The sequence below is a fragment of the Haliotis rufescens genome, unplaced genomic scaffold (genome assembly GCF_023055435.1).
Source record: "Haliotis rufescens isolate VD_foot unplaced genomic scaffold, xgHalRufe1.0.p SCAF_16, whole genome shotgun sequence".
Taxonomy (NCBI): Eukaryota; Metazoa; Mollusca; class Gastropoda; order Lepetellida; family Haliotidae; genus Haliotis; species Haliotis rufescens.
Window position 1 is genome coordinate 9,307,986 of NW_025963846.1, and position 16,377 is coordinate 9,324,362.

Genomic DNA, 16,377 nt, shown 5'->3' on the forward strand with positions numbered 1-16,377 from the left:
GGTCTACCCCGTCCCCCTATCTACCCCTGGGCCTCCCGTGGTCTACCCCCTACTCCAATCTACCCCAGGGCCACCCATGGTCTACTCCCTCCCCCAATCTACCCCTGGGCCTCCCGTGGTCTACCCCCTACTCCAATCTACCCCTGGGCCACTCGTGGTCTACCCCTACCCCTGGGCCACTCATTGTCTACCCCCTCCCCAAATCTACCCCTGGTTGACCATGGTCTACCCCCTCCCCAATCTACCCCTGGGCCTCCCGTGGTCCACCCCCTACTCCAATCTACCCCTGGGCCACTTGTGGACTACCCCTACCGCTGGGCCACTCATGGTCTACCCCCTTCCCCATTCTAGCCCTTGGCCACACATGGTCTACCCCATCCCCCTATCTACCCTCTCCCCCAATCTACCCCTGGGCCACCCATGGTCTACCCATGGGTCACCCATAGTCTACCTCTCCCCCAATCTACCCCAGGGCCACCCATGGTCTACCCCCTCCCCATCTACCCCAGGGCCACCCATGGTCTACCCATGGGCCACCCATAGTCTACCCCTCCCCCAATCTACCCCAGGGCCACCCATGGTCTACCCTCTCCCCATCTACCCCAGGGCCACCCATGGTCTACCCCCTCCCCATCTACCCCAGGGCCACCCATGGTCTACCCATGGGCCACCCATAGTCTACCCCTCCCCCAATCTACCCCAGGGCCACCCATGGTCTACCCTCTCCCCATCTACCCCAGGGCCACCCATGTCTACCCCCTCCCCATCTACCCCAAGGCCACCCATGGTCTACCCCCTCCCCCAATCTACCCCTGGGCCACCCATGGTCTACCCATGGGCCACCCATGGTCTACCCCCTCCCCATCTACCCCGGGGCCACCCATGGTCTACCCCCTCCCCATCTACCCCAGGGCCACCCATGGTCTACCCCCTCCCCCAATCTACCCCAGGGCCACCAATGGTCTACCCCCTACCCCTGGGCCACCCATGGTCTACCCCCTCCCCATCTACCCCAGGGCCACCCATGGTCTACCCCCTCCCCAATCTACCCCTGGACCTCCTGTGGTCCACCCCCTACTCCAATCTACCCCTGGGCCACTTGTGGTCTACCCCTACCCCTGGGCCACCCATGGTCTACCCCCTTCCCCATTCTACCCCTTGGCCACACATGGTCTACCCCGTCCCCCAATCCACCTCTCCCCCAATCTACCCCTGGTCCACCCATGGTCTACCCCCTCCCCAATCTACCCCTGGACCTCCCGTGGTCCACCCCCTACTCCAATCTACCCCTGGGCCACCCATAGTCTACCCGTCCCCCAATCTACCCCTGGGCCACCCATGGTCTACCCCCTCCCCCAATCTACCCCAGGGCCACCCATGGTCTACCCCCTACCCCTGGGCCACCCATGGTCTACCCCCTCCCCAATTCTACCCCAGGGCCACCCATGGTCTACCCCCTACCCCTGGGCCACCCATGGTCTACCCCCTCCCCCAATCTACCCCTAGGCCATACTTGTTTACACCTACACTGTTGGTCCACCACTTGGTCATCCAGGGCCACCCATGGTCTACCCCCTCCCCATCTACCCTGAGGCCACCCATGGTCTACCCATGGGCCACCCATAGTCTACCCCTCCCCCAATCTACCCCAGGGCCACCCATGGTCTACCCTCTCCCCATCTACCCCAGGGCCACCCATGGTCTACCCCCTCCCCATCTACCCCAGGGCCACCCATGGTCTACCCCCTCCCCCAATCTACCCCAGGGCCACCCATGGTCTACCCTCTCCCCATCTACCCCAGGGCCACCCATGGTCTACCCCCTCCCCATCTACCCCAGGGCCACCCATGGTCTACCCCCTCCCCCAATCTACCCCTGGGCCATCCATGGTCTACCCATGGGCCACCCATGGTCTACCCCCTCCCCATCTACCCCAGGGCCACCCATGGTCTACCCCTCCCCATCTACCCCAGGGCCACCCATGGTCTACCCCCTCCCCCAATCTACCCCAGGGCCACCAATGGTCTACCCCCTACCCCTGGGCCGCCCATGGTCTACCCCCTCCCCATCTACCCCTGGGCCACCCATAGTCTACCCCTCCCCCAATCTACCCCTGGGCCACCCATGGTCTACCCCCTCCCCCAATCTACCCCAGGGCCACCCATGGTCTTCCCCCTACCCCTGGGCCACCCATGGTCTACCCCCTCCCCAAATCTACCCCAGGGCCACCCATGGTCTACCCCCTACCCCTGGGCCACCCATGGTCTACCCCCTACCCCAATCTACCCCTAGGCCATACTTGTTTACACCTACACTGTTGGTCCACCACTTGGTCATCCACCCTGAATGGACCACCTCTGTTAAAGCTGTTTTCTGACATTCAGAGCAATTCTAAATTACGACCCTACACGACAGCTACACACTACCACCAGCCACAACACGACACGTTTCTATCTAGACTTACACAAGTTTATTAGGTAATAATTTTAAGTTTGAATCATAATTTCTAGATTACATAAATATTAAGAACATGTTGACCCTGGTGTGTTTGTCTGCTTATCTACACTGGCCTATTGTAAGGACAGAATTACTATACACCCAAAGACTTATTATTCAGTACAGCCTAGTTTCAATCATCTGTTGTATGACGTGACTGCCAGTGTATATAACAAGTGGTTATCTATCAAACAGAACTTCTGACTCTCTTCTCAGTGTTCTCCGTTCTGGTGCTCTCTCACTAACAGTTTAATACCAAAAGCATTTTATTTTACCAATGAAAGTGTTTTAATGTCCTTTTTTTATTGGCATAAGTCAGCCGTGGGTGTTGCTGTAGACGTCGTAGATGTCTGACTGATGTATGCTGTCACTATACGGACGACAGTGTCAACTATTACCATACCCCACGTCCACACGGAACACCATTTTACGCAAGTAGCACACACCATTTCCTTGTTCAGGCCGCGTATGTCATACATCAGGGTGACCTCAAGACCTTACACAAGAGATGGTACACTAGAGGATAAATAGTGTCAGGTAACCCTATACACATGGAAAAAAGAAAAGCACTACTCACTTCATATTTTGATATAAAATAGTCATTTCTAAAATGTATCCTGTGCTATTTTCTTTATAAAGCACATTTGGTTTGGTTTTCAAAGATTGTTTGTTTTTTGTTTTACGCGGCACTCAGCAATATTCCAGCTATATGACGGTGGTCTGTAAATAATCGAGTCTGGACCAGACTTTGCTTCAGAGCATCGCATGATAAGACCCAGTACTAGCAACCATCTGGAGAAACTGTTCTTGAAACTTCAGGTCCTGATTTTTCAGCAAGAATCATGAGATCTGATATTTATCATAACTAGATCAATTCCATATGTAGATACTTGCTACTACATTGCTATATATTGTAATAACAGTCACTGAGCTGTGATGAGTACAGACAGATAGTTGATACAAGATGAAATGTGTTACATAAATGTGACAGCATACAGGCAACATTTCCACAGGCCTGTAAACTCCCATGAGTGGTGAGATCACGTGTCATCAGTCCCTCTGCTGGCTGGAGATTTGCTGTGGGGGAGCTTGGAGAGGAACATGATTAATTGAGGTATATTCCTTCATGATAATAACCCCATATTTGTATATTTTATGACAAGGAGGGTTGATTCCTGATGATATATTACTCAGATTCTAGAAATTGTTTGGATGAAACAAATGTTCTCTGTCCATATGTTTTATTTCAATTGGGGAATTTGTACTGACATTTGCTGCATACTTGGGGCTAATATCAGCTTCTGAGCAGGTCTAGATAAATAACTACAACCATAATTTACAAAACTACATTAATCTCTAAATTTGAAGGCCAGGTCTTATGTAATATTAATTAAATTTGTTGTATAATGGATGACTGATTGCACCTAACTGATGCCTCTGGTGTGCTCTATTGCTGCCTGTGTGTGCTCTATTGCTGCCTGGGTGTGCTCTATTGATGCCTGGGTGTGCTCTATTGATGCCTGGGTGTGCTCTATTGCTGCCTGGGTGTGCTCTATTGATGCCTGAGTGTGTTCTATTGCTGCCTGTGTGTGCTCTATTGCTGCCTGTGTGTGCTCTATTGCTGCCTGGGTGTGCTCTATTGATGCCTGGGTGTGCTCTATTGCTGCCTGGGTGTGCTCTATTGCTGCCTGGGTGTGCTCTATTGATGCCTGAATGTGTTCTATTGCTGCCTGTGTGTGCTCTATTGCTGCCTGAGTGTGTTCTATTGCTGCCTGTGTGTGCTCTATTGCTGCCTGGGTGTGCTCTATTGCTGCCTGGGTGTGTTCTATTGATGCCTGGGTGTGCTCTATTGCTGCCTGTGTGTGCTCTATTGCTGCCTGTGTGTGCTCTATTGCTGCCTGTGTGTGCTCTATTGATGCCTGAGTGTGTTCTATCGCTGCCTGTGTGTGCTCTATTGCTGCCTGGGTGTGCTCTATTGCTGCCTGGGTGTGTTCTATTGATGCCTGGATGTGCTCTATTGCTGCCTGTGTGTGCTCTATTGCTGCCTTGGTGTGTTCTATTGATGTCTGGGTGTGCTCTATTGATGCCTGTGTGTGTTCTATTGCTGTCTGGGTGTGCTCTATTGATGTCTGGGTGTGCTCTATTGATGCCTGTGTGTGCTCTATTGATGCCTGAGTGTGCTCTATTGATGCCTGGGTGTGCTCTATTGATGCCTGTGTGTGTTCTATTGCTGTCTGGGTGTGCTCTATTGCTGCCTGTGTGTGCTCTATTGATGCCTGTGTGTGTTCTATTGCTGCCTGGGTGTGCTCTATTGCTGCCTGGGTGTGTTCTATTACAGCCTGGGTGTACTCTATTGCTGCCTTGGTGTGCTCTATTGATGCCTGGGTGTGCTCTATTGATGCCTGTGTGTGTTCTATTGCTGTCTGGGTGTGCCCTTTTGATGCCTGGGTGTGCTCTATTGATGCCTGTGTGTGTTCTATTGCTGCCTGGGTGTGCTCTATTGCTGCCTGGGTGTGTTCTATTGCTGCCTGGGTGTGTTCTATTGCTGCCTGGGTGTACTCTATTGCTGCCTGGGTGTGCTCTATTGATGCCTGGGTGTGCTCTATTGCTGCCTGTGTGTGCTCTATTGCTGCCTGTGTGTGCTCTTTTGATGCCTGAGTGTGTTCTATTGCTGCCTGTGTGTGCTCTATTGCTGCCTGGGTGTGTTCTATTGATGCCTGGGTGTGCTCTATTGCTGCCTGTGTGTGCTCTATTGCTGCCTGGGTGTGCTCTATTGCTGCCTGGGTGTGTTCTATTGATGCTCTATTGATGTCTGGGTGTGCTCTAGTGATGCCTGGGTGTGCTCTATTGATGCCTGTGTGTGCTCTATTGATGCCTGGGTGTGTTCTATTGATGCCTGGGTGTGCTTTATTGCTGTCTGGGTGTGCTCTATTGATGTCTGGGTGTGCTCTATTGCTGCCTGGAAGTGCTCTATTGATGTCTGGGTGTGCTTTATTGCTGTCTGGGTGTGCTCTATTGCTGCCTGGGTGTGCTCTATTGATGTCTGGGTGTGCTTTATTGCTGTCTGGGTGTGCTCTATTGATGCCTGGGTGTGTTCTATTGATGTCTGGGTGTGCTTTATTGCTGTCTGGGTGTGCTCTATTGATGTCTGGGTGTGCTCTATTGATGCCTGGGTGCGCTCCAATGATGTCAGAGAGTGTTCTGGTGAAGTCTGAAGATTAATGGCACTCTAGCTCATGCCTGAAGTACACCACTTAAACCCGTTTTCATAGCGTCCAAACGCGCTCTATTGATGCAACTTCACAGATGCCTAAATAGTCCGCTTGTGCTTCATCTTAAGGATACATAAAATCTTATGAAATTAGTTCTGAAAGAAAATGTTTTTTCTTCCCCCTAATTATTGATGTAAAAAAGGTACTTGCAATGATTTGATGAGACTTCTGGTTCAACATGAAAGAAGGTATCTTAACTTCTGTGGACTAGACAGAGATGAAAATCCCCTAGCCGCATATTTCAATTTACAACTCTGCGAAGTGGGTGGGAGGGGTTTCACTCAGTAATCAGATGGAAAATAAATCTGTTTCGACAAACTGCCATGCAATATTAAATGGTGTCTCTCTGAACTACCACCTGCTGAGTAATTCACTATTCACAGGCGATACTCTAACTCTTCATGAAATAAAACGTCATCTTGTCTCACAGTCCAGCATCAACGTCTATGCTTGACATATCACTGAGATCATGGAGATTAACCCCATGCATGGTGTTATGAAATATTATCTTATCAAATTGTAAACACCAAAAACATTGTATCTACTCACAATTTTTTTGATTAAGTGGAATTACATTGATTTTGTTGGGTCCGTTTTTCGACATATATTATAAAAACTCTTGGGTTTAAACTTGTCAAACTCAAGTCCACTAATCTAATTTAAGGTAACAGGAAGTGAACTAATCGTGAACTAAATCCCCTTTTCCGATCCCCCTCACTACAACCCTCCTTCCCAGTATCTGTAGACAAATGGAGAACAAATCACAAGATAGATCAAACAAGTGTTACAGGAACATCTGGCGGCATAGAACTTCCGTACAACCTCTCACCCTCAACTCAACATGGACTGGCCCATACCACAGACCAGGTGATACCATAGCGGAACTAAAGGTTGGACAAGACAGCTGTAAGACACAAGCCATGCCTGTAGTTCTGTGGGGTGCTGCAGTTTGGCGGACTATCCCAGGAAACGTGATCTGCCCATGGTGCTGATTACTGTTTCTCCTGTTGTTTCTGTCAGCTGCCATTAAGGTGAAGGAGACATTTAGCCATGCTGCAGAGTTCACTGGGTGTGACCAGACCACAACATGAGGATGCTACCCACATCAAGGTGCTCCAGTGTTACACAGTACACAGGGAGAGGTTCCTCGGACAATGCCCTGTGACAGATCAAACTTTGCAACTTCTCTGTGATACAAACATGAAAAATATCAATAGAGAAAATAATCAGATTCTATTTATTTGACTCTTTTAGCGCTGTACTCTGCAGTATTCCAGATATATTACAATGACCTGTAATTAATCAAAGTCTGGACAAACAAACCAGCAGCATTAGAAATTGGCAATAGTCCTGTAGTCCTTGCCAAAGTGCCCAATAGTTAAGGTATCATAAGGACTGATAACAATTTCCCATTTGTAAGGCTTTTGCCATATGTCATCATTATAGTTTTGTTTGTTTGTTGTTTAACGTCGCACTCAGCAATATTCCAGCTATATGCGGCGGTCTGTAAAATAATCGAGTGATTGACATCATGAGCATCAATCCACGCAATTGGGATCGATGACATGTATCAACCAAGTCAGCGAGCCTGACCTCCCGATCCCGTTAGTCGCCTTTTACGACAAGCATAGTCGCCTTTTACGGCAAGTATGGGTTGCTGAGGACCTATTCTACCCCGGAATCTTCACGGGTCTGTCATCATTATAAGGACTAGTGCATGATATACAAGCAATGATTCATGCTGTCTGGGAACGATAACACACAATTCACCAAGTCTGTGAGTCTGACCACTTGAACCAATAAATCCTCCTCATACATCCAGCATATTTCTTGGGGAATCCCCATGGGGTAAGAAATGAATGATATTTGTTTTCCTCTTTTGGTATGAATGACATATGTAAATATTTCATCACGGAACAGGATATTACGGTATGGATTGCAATGTTCTAATTGCCTGGTTTAAGGTCACAAAATGTTACCATGGTTACCTGAAGAGACTGATGTAACATTCAGTGCTGGATATTTGAGTGTGAATAAAATGACATAGTACACAAGGATATGGGGAAAATACTGTAAAACAGAAAATATGGACCGCAAAATAGGAACTATTCAGACTAATATATGAATTTCGAAAAGGAGTATTATGGATAACACCTTCTCTTACATACAGCAACACTGCTTCAGAGCTACTTGGTCGTGAATGATGAATGAGCAGGCCAAGTAGCCCTGAAACGGTGTGAATGTATATAATGAAGAAGTTTTTTATACAATACTCCTTGTCAGTGTTTGTTTGTTTGTTTGACGCCACACTCAGCAATATTCCAGCTATATGGTGGCGGTCTGCAAATAATCAAGTCTGGACCAGACAATCCAGTGATTGATCGCATGACCACCCAATCACCTTAGTCTCCTCTTACAACAACAATGGGTTGTTGAAGACCTATTCTTCACTGGTCTCCTTGTCAATGAAGGTTATTGCATCCAACTTCTAAATGGTTATCAAGACTCTCATTTTCTTAATTGTATCATTCTTGATCTTACGACAGTTACAGCTACCTTATAAGTGAGTGAGTTGGGTTTAATGCTGGCCTGAACATAATTTCAGTTATATCCCAGTGTGTCAACTTAATGTGGGATGGAATCTAAACCTGTGCAGGTCACTGATGCTGGATCATCATGATGGAAGCTTTGGGATTTGAACCCCCCGATACAAGCACAGCTGCCGGATAAGACTTTGTGCAGAAACATGTGACACCACTTTAAATAGCCCCTTGTACCATCTCCAAAAGTATGATAAAAGTAATAAATAAAAATAATAAAAACATAGTTGGAAGAAACTAATATTTTCAAAACTCTAGTCTTGATATTTGCATGTTGAATTTGAGATAAAGGGACAGTTAGCAGTGTTTAAAATTAAGTGGGGTCCACAAGTTTGCACAGATAGTATTTGAATCTCGGGAACCACCAAAATCTTTAACTTTTAACGATAGGGTTAGAACAAGGACCCCTTGACTTTCAAGCTTAAGTAGATAACTTCGAACATGGTTATCACAGGCTTCTCTACTCCAGCAGTCTAATAGTTACAAAACATCTGTACATTCAGTTGGTTAGTTTGTTGTTTAACGCCGCACTCAGCAATATTCCAGCTAAATGACGGCGGTCTGTAAATAATCGAGTCTGGACCAGACAATCCAGTGATTGATATCATGATTATCGATCCACGCAATTGGGATCGATGACATGCATCATCCAAGTCAAGCGAGCCTGACCACCCGATCCCGTTAGTCGCCTTTTACAACAAGCATAGTTGCCTTTTACGGCAAGCATGGGTTGCTGAAGACCTATTCTACCCCGGATCTTCACGGGTCCTGTACATTCAGATATTAAGTTCAAGATAATATGGTGTGAATCTGTACCAAAATGGTCTCGTGATTATGAACATTGTAACCACTTTATCAATGTTTTATTAATATCAATTTCTACGTAAAAATCTCATGACAAATTCCTTCTAAGCTCCTACTTCTGTTTACAGGAACAAAATGTTCTCTTCTGAAATATACGCCAATCAAAATGTGTACTTTATAATACAAGCATCTGATTGGATGACGTTTCACCAGGTACTACTGACCACTGGTCAAGATAACCTTCCATGAAATGTATGGCTTTAAGTGGATCGTCTCATGTGACCACGCAGGGTCTGTATCAAAATCCAATCAGCAACATAAGATTGCATGGAACATATACATCATGTCATAGGATGTAACTAAACACTGAATCTGTTGGCTATCCAGGCTCCTGAGTGTGAGGTGAGGTGAGGTAAAATGGGTCTTCATCATGTTCAAGATTATTGCACTTACATAGCAACGTGTATGAATGTACAGCTGCTTTAACTTGTCCAGACTAATGCCGGTTTTATAGTGCAAGCCCACTGAGATAACATGTCTCACAGTCCCTGAACCATATTATATTCCCTATCGCCCAGCCCTTACTGTAATGCTATAGTCCTAAATGAAGCAAGTCTAGATTTTCCACACATTCAGGTTCTTAATCACTCATCTCACTGAGGCTCCTTTTGAATTTACATGTAGTTATTTGTTTCTGTTAAAATTGTATATTTTCAGAGACTAGGTGTTAGTCTTACATGCTGCAAGTTAACCCCTCTCAGACACAGTGTACCGATTCTGAGCTGACCAGTCCTTGTTTTATCCTCTTAAGGCAGAGCACCAGGAAGGGTAACAACAAGTACCATATTTTGGTATGACGTGGGCACGGATCAATCCACCAGCCTTCCATTCTCCAGGCAAACACTCTATCCATATACACCACGGAGGCAGTCTCCTGAGTGTGAATTGCAAAATTTGTGTCACTTTAATGTAAGTTTTTCTGTGAGCATAATTCTACATGGGGGCCAATCATTTGGCATGGGAGTGGGGGGGGGGGGTTCCCCTTATGTTAAAGATATAATAGTTTATCCAACGCATATTTATCCATCACTGCTTCAAGACTTGAGGTTTGCTCCTTTAGTATTTGAGTCTAGGATCCACCTAAACCTTAGCTTCTAACATTAGTGTTATGAAAACTGAGTCCAGACCGAGCGTGCCCAAGAAAAGCGCTGATCTTGCTGCTTCTTCAGGTAATGGAAATGGCTGTTTGTTTGTTGACTTGTTCATGCTTGCTGAAGGAAGCTGATACTCGTGCAAATTGACACTGCAGTATTGTCACATCCAAATTGATCGGACATTTGTGAGGAAAGTCTTGGGCGATTCTGCCATTTGCATATACAACACATGCAAGTTAAGACTTCACTATCATGATGAAATAAGATCAAAGTGTCAATTGTGATTAACAGAAACCTTCACATATATGACAATTACATCATGTACATATATATCTTTCATTCTATTACACTTCTCCAGATGAAAGCATATAAAAAGATCAACTCGTCAACTGCCACAAATATCTGGTGGGTGCTTCAGTCAGGGCAGGACATGCTTACCCTTTTCACGAACACCTGGTGCTATCACCGATTTTCAGTTATCCATTCAAATATTTTCACTGCTAATCCGCCTTACGCCCAATGGAATCTGTTTCGATGGATAACTGAAACTGGTTAATCTCTGGCGTTGACGTTTTATATTTCCATTGCAAAATTGACACAATCCTTTCTATACGACCCCTCACTGAATCAATGATGTTGTACAGACAAATGCTAATTACTCCAGGTTTCTGTCAACAAGGCACTTGACCTTGAGACATACATACATCCTCCAGTGAATTAGAAAACATTTCCACCTATGAATGGCACTCAAATATATGACCAGCCTTCACACATATAAATTCAAACTTACAGACACATATATCTGACCTGGGAGTGTTACAAAACAACATGGAGTCATGTACCAAATAATGCCAATTTGGGATTGTGGTTATGAAAACATCTTGCATCTTCAATTTCAAGAAATCAGATCTATCATCACCCTTGCCACACAAATGCAGACAGACTTCAATGAGTAACTTAAAAGCCGAATTCATTCAAGAAAATGGCATCACATCTATTTCAGTGATGGCACAAAAAATAATACTAGTGGATCATTTGAAAAAGTGTCAAATTACATTTACAACCTGAAAATGCATTATAATATCACATTAACATTCATTTACATCGGAAGTGAGCAGTGTGCAACATTACAAAGCAAGCTCTATCACAGTGTGTGCACTCACATGATCGCACAGTGAATGAGGCATCACTGCAAGGAGCTATGTTGCAGTATCTACATTTAAGACGCTCTGTTTGATTGGTCCGTGTCACATATAAACAGTGTTATGATTGGTTTATTGTTTATCTACATGGATAGACCATTACCCATCAGGCAGGACAGTTGGAAGCGGACTGGTCGGAATTTGGAGATCAGCAAGCCAAACAGCAAGTGTAACAGCAAGCCGAACAGCAAGTGTAACAGCAAGCCAAACAGCAGGTGTAACAGCAAGCCAAACAGCAGGTGTAACAGCAAGCCAAACAGCAGGTGTAACAGCAAGCCAAACAGCAAGTGTAACAGCAAGCCAAACAGCAAGTGTAACAGCAAGCCAAACAGCAGGTGTAACAGCAAGCCAAACAGCAGGTGTAACAGCAAGCCAAACAGCAAGTGTAACAACAAGCCAAACACCAAGTGTAACAGCAAGCCAAACACCAAGTGTAACAGCAAGCCAAACACCAAGTGTAACACCAAGTGTAACAGCAAGCCAAATGACAAGTGTAACAGCAAGCCGAACAGCAAGCCGAACAGCAAGTGTAACAGCAAGTGGAACAGCAAGCCAAACAGCAAGTGTAACAGCAAGTGTAACAGCAAGCCGAACAGCAAGTGTAACAGCAAGTGTAACAGCAAGCCAAACAGCAAGTGTAAGAGCAAGCCAAACAGCAAGTGTAGCAGCAAGTCAAACAGCAAGTGTAACAGCAAGTGTAACAGCAAGCCAAACAGCAAGTGGAACAGCAAGCCAAATAGCAAGTGTAACATCAAGTGTAACAGCAAACCAAACAGCAAGTGTAACAGCAAGCCAAACAGCAAGTGTAGCAGCAAGCCAAACAGCAAGTGTAACAGCAAGCCAAACAGCAAGTGTAGCAGCAAGTGTAACAGCAGGTGTAACAGCAAGCCAAACAGCAAGTGTAGCAGCAAGCCAAACAGCAAGTCAAACAGCAAGTGAAACAGCAAGTGTAACAGCAAGCCAAACAGCAAGTGTAACAGCAAGCCAAACAGCAAGTGTAGCAGCAAGTGTAACAGCAAGCCAAACAGCAAGTGTAACAGCAAGCCAAACAGCAAGTGTAGCAGCAAGTGTAACAGCAAGCCAAACAGCAAGTGTAACAGCAAGCCAAACAGCAAGTGTAGCAGCAAGTGTAACAGCAGGTGTAACAGCAAGCCAAACAGCAATCGTAACATCAGGTGTAGCAGCAAGCCAAACAGCAAGTCAAACAGCAAGTGTAACATCAAGTGTAACAGCAAGCCAAACAGCAAGTGTAACAGCAAGCCAAACAGCAAGTGTAACAGCAAGCCAAACAGCAGATATAACAACAAGCCAAACAGAATGTGTAACAGCAAGATGGTTGCAACTCTGCTCCCACAAGGGATTAAAAACTGTCCCAAACCAATCACTTATTCAAAGAGAAGAGGTTGACATTATTTCCTTAGTCTCCAGCAAATGTCCATAAAAACTAAAAATTGGTTCCCCCATTCAACTTATACAGTAATAACTAATGTTATGGTTTTGTTCAGATGACTTGTATTAACACCACTTTTAACAGTATTCCAGTTATATCACGGCGTGTCAGCTTAATGTGGGAGGAAAGCCCAAGGTGATGCAGGTCTGAGACGTTTACCACTTTGGTGAAACCCACAAGCAGGGGTATGGTGCTGACAAACCAAGAAATATAATCGGGGAAAATCGGGATTTGAATTCACAATCATAGGTTTCTGGCTTGCCTAAGGGATGCCTTAGACGACTGGGCCACCCGTGCCCCTAAACAATTTTATCAAATTAATAACATTTTTCCCAAATTGCCTGCAAACGGCACTTAGTTAACTCACCGAACTAGCACCTTGACCAACCATTCTGAAAAGACTACCAAGTAGTTTACGGCTATCCTATTGAAAGTGATCCTGCCTTTTTTTAAATGACCCCATGATCAATGACCAGATGGACCAAAGGGCCCTTCCTTCTTGTCAACTAGCATAAACCCTGCCATTGATTGGACCTTGCAGATAATCAGCATTTTACACGTAAAATGGTAAACCAAGACATTAGAAAGGTTTGGTCTTATAATCAGTTATCTTTTTCAGCCTGTTGACAATACACGTAACTGAGTCACATCAATATATTTACAAGCATAAACCCATGCAGCCAACAAGCAGAAACACCTCCTTCCATTTTCATCTGCACAAGAATTGTCAAGACTGATAAGTGATCAGTAAAATAAAGGCTGCAATATCTAAAATCTGATCAGAACAGTGTTAGATTTGAGCCTATTGATCGTAACATGTTCAAAGGACTGATTTCCGTCAACTGTCCCATGTAGTTATTTATGATTAAGTTTTTTGTTGGGGACTTGTCACAAGAAAGATCAGAAACTCACTCAAAGTTTAACAGCTTGCAGTAAAATCAGAGCTAAATATACATAAATACTTCAATCAGGGGATTATGTATTGTTCAATAAAGTCAAATATGCCCAACATCCAACGCATTGGCTTTCTTGTAATGTACAATTTTTAAGCAGTCAGCACTGTGTGAGAGTGGTGTCCCCTTTCTTTTGTCACGGTGGCATAGGTTGGTTTAACACCGCCCCCTTCAGCAAGATCCACATAAGATGAATGGTGTAGGGGCTGATGTAGAGGTACATGCAGAGTATGGAGGCAGAGATGCCCCATTGTAAACACCAAATAAACCCAAATATTCGACAACTCAATTTGAGACTAATGGTCCATCAGGTTACGATGACATGTAGTCATCCAAGTCACCATGTCAGACCACCCAATTCATTAGGTTGACCAGCACAGATTGCTGAGGACTAATTCTAACCTGGAGTCCCCACAGGGATACTCATAATTAATAGACAATCACACATAAACAATAGAATTGTTCAGTAACAAGAAAACGGTAACAATAATAAATGTAAACAAAATATCGAAAATGGTTGGCAAAAGGTGCATGTTTATATTAATAACCTAATACTGCCATTAAAATATGTGAGAAGTTATGATTGCCATCCTATCATGAGTTGTTGGCTTATCACAATAGCGTTTTGAAGTTAGTACCCTTTGTGTGACTATGTATCCCAAGCTAATGGCAAAGCATATTTTTTCAAGTTGTCCTTCGCTGTGGCGGGTTAAATGGAAATTTGTCAAAATGTCATTGACTAATACAATTCAGCTGTCTTATGTGAGAGGTAAGATAATGCATCAGTAATTACACTATAATGAGGCATTTAATCAATGTTATCCAGCAGGAGAAGAAATGTTTAAAGTGATACGTGTTCATCTTTGATTTTCAACATTTGACTGCTTAAAAGAAACATACTGTCATACATACAGTTTAGAATTACGAAATGTGGAAAGTTTCTAACAATCACTGATCAATGTTACCTGCATATCAACTCATCATTTCAGACATCTAAACCATGTATGAATAGTGTATTGTAATCAATTTCATGGATATGTAAAATTATCTACAGGACGCCCTGGAGGCAAATGTTAATTCATTTCAATGACACTATAGTAACTAGAAAAGAAACATTTCTTACGTTTAATGCCATCATAGAAGAGTGAAAAAATCAACTAAAGTACCATAGATGAAAATTCTAACTTAACATGTGGTTACACTACAAATGTTAATATATGTGAAAAGTATTAATTATTTTATTTAGACACCAGTTTTGGAACTCACAAAACTTAAGCTGTTGAAAATAATAAAATGCAGTATTTTACTCAGATTGATGAACGAAATCTTAATATAATCTTACAGGAAGGGCAATCACTACCATCCATTGTAACATCTATATGTAGGTCAGATTAGTCAGAAGATATGGGTAAGTAGGTCACACTGTCTAGATCAGCTGGTAAGATGTTCTTGGCATAGACTGCCTACCTGATGTAAACAATAGTAAAATACGGTTTCTGTTCACCCTCCTAAAACACAATACACTGATAATGACGTACGTTCTCACTTGGTAGGTGTTTAGAAGGTTTGTGATACAGACATTGTTTATGTTAACGACACGGGAACACGCGACGGCCGTAATACCATCTAACGCCTTACCTGGTAGAAGTACCTTTCCGGACATCGCACATTTCACACTTATAGGCTTCGGGGGAGTTTTTGTACGTGCAAACACTGCAGTCCCAGAATCCTTCGTCTGGGGCAGACTTAGACTGGCGTTTTGATCTGCAAGACCATGGGACATTGTTTATAATGATTGTCAACAGACGCAAGTTATTTTCATTCGCGAGGTCAACCATAGTTTATATATAGGGAACAAAACCAACGCGATGCGATATTGTTATCGGTGTTTTAGTGACTTTAGAAATATACTTCGACGTTGTAATTTGGCAGAAGTATAATTGAAGATCTGGGCTACCTGCTTGAGCTCCGTTTTTCCTCCATGGAGGCTTCGATTTGCTTATTTCAAACAAAATTTCTTTCAGTATACAACCAAGCCGTCTCAGTTCCGTCCAAGATGGCGGACAGAGTCTGCACGTGACCCTTTTCAACCAATCACCATCTTTATTTACAGGCTTGACGGCAACGTCATATCGCGCGAAATACTATTTCACGAACGGGCACCTGCTCACTTTATTCTGGCCAAAGTTTGATTTTCCATTTCTTTGATAAGTATTTTCCCATATATGATTCTGTTTCTTCAGCACTGATTTAAATAAAGGGAAGATATTCTCTGAATGTCGTAGAGAACCCACACATAAAGATTTGACCACAAATGCCTACAACAACAGGGATCGTATCAAAACTATTTCTATCGTTGTATATATTTTATATAAAACTTCAATAAAGAAGATATAATTATGAAAATAATAAACTTAAATTAGTTCAGGAGGCTGTTGATAATGTT

The 16,377-nt window shown here is 44.2% G+C and overlaps 1 protein-coding gene across 1 annotated transcript in view; it reads right to left on the bottom strand.

Annotated features, from left to right (window-relative positions):
• The window catches only part of LOC124134339 (YY1-associated factor 2-like), a 37,740-nt gene extending 21,745 nt beyond the window's left edge, over window positions 1–15,995 (bottom strand). The window contains exons 1-2 of the mRNA XM_046499107.1: window positions 15,889–15,995; window positions 15,570–15,695 (exon numbers count right to left, since the gene is read on the bottom strand). Coding sequence (XP_046355063.1) covers window positions 15,570–15,695; window positions 15,889–15,914 — 152 coding nt within the window. The 5' untranslated portion in view covers window positions 15,915–15,995. The remainder of the gene's footprint in view (window positions 1–15,569; window positions 15,696–15,888) is intronic.
• Window positions 15,996–16,377: the final 382 nt, after the last annotated feature.